The following is a 379-nucleotide window of genomic DNA, read 5'->3' as shown; positions in this document are numbered from 1 at the left end:
ATGTGCATGGAGCTTTGTGTGTCTTCCTGTGTACGAGTAAAGAAGACCTGCAGCAAAGCGTCTGTTCACCTGTGCCAGGATCAGCTTGTTCAATCTGAAGAGAATCACTCCTCGACCGGCGGAGACCTCCTCCACGACAGCATCCCGCTTCATCTGGAGCAGAGAGCAGAAACCCTTCTTCAGACAATCACAGAAACACGCACATCCAACAGAGTAATAAAAGAGAGCAAGAGAGTCCTCATTCACGAAAACATCCAATGAGCGCATCAAAACAGATGTAGCTTGAGGTGTCACATCTGTAACGGCGAGCTTAATAAATGCTCACATTGTTTGCATTTCTTCCTAGCGTTTAATTCTTCAGTAGACATCTAGCTCTAGC

At 46.4% G+C, this 379-nt stretch overlaps 1 protein-coding gene across 1 annotated transcript in view; it reads right to left on the bottom strand.

Moving 5' to 3' along the window:
• The window catches only part of rars2 (arginyl-tRNA synthetase 2, mitochondrial), an 18,438-nt gene extending 18,282 nt beyond the window's left edge, over positions 1-156 (bottom strand). Inside the window, exon 1 of the mRNA XM_016244660.1 lies at positions 70-156. Coding sequence (XP_016100146.1) covers positions 70-153 — 84 coding nt within the window. The 5' untranslated portion in view covers positions 154-156. The remainder of the gene's footprint in view (positions 1-69) is intronic.
• Positions 157-379: the final 223 nt, after the last annotated feature.

The sequence above is a fragment of the Sinocyclocheilus grahami genome, unplaced genomic scaffold, assembly GCF_001515645.1.
Source record: "Sinocyclocheilus grahami isolate Dianchi unplaced genomic scaffold, SAMN03320097.WGS_v1.1 scaffold730.1, whole genome shotgun sequence".
In the NCBI taxonomy this organism is placed as follows: domain Eukaryota; kingdom Metazoa; phylum Chordata; class Actinopteri; order Cypriniformes; family Cyprinidae; genus Sinocyclocheilus; species Sinocyclocheilus grahami.
The sequence above is the reverse complement of the archived record's forward strand: the minus strand, read 5'-3'. Positions and strand labels throughout refer to the sequence as shown.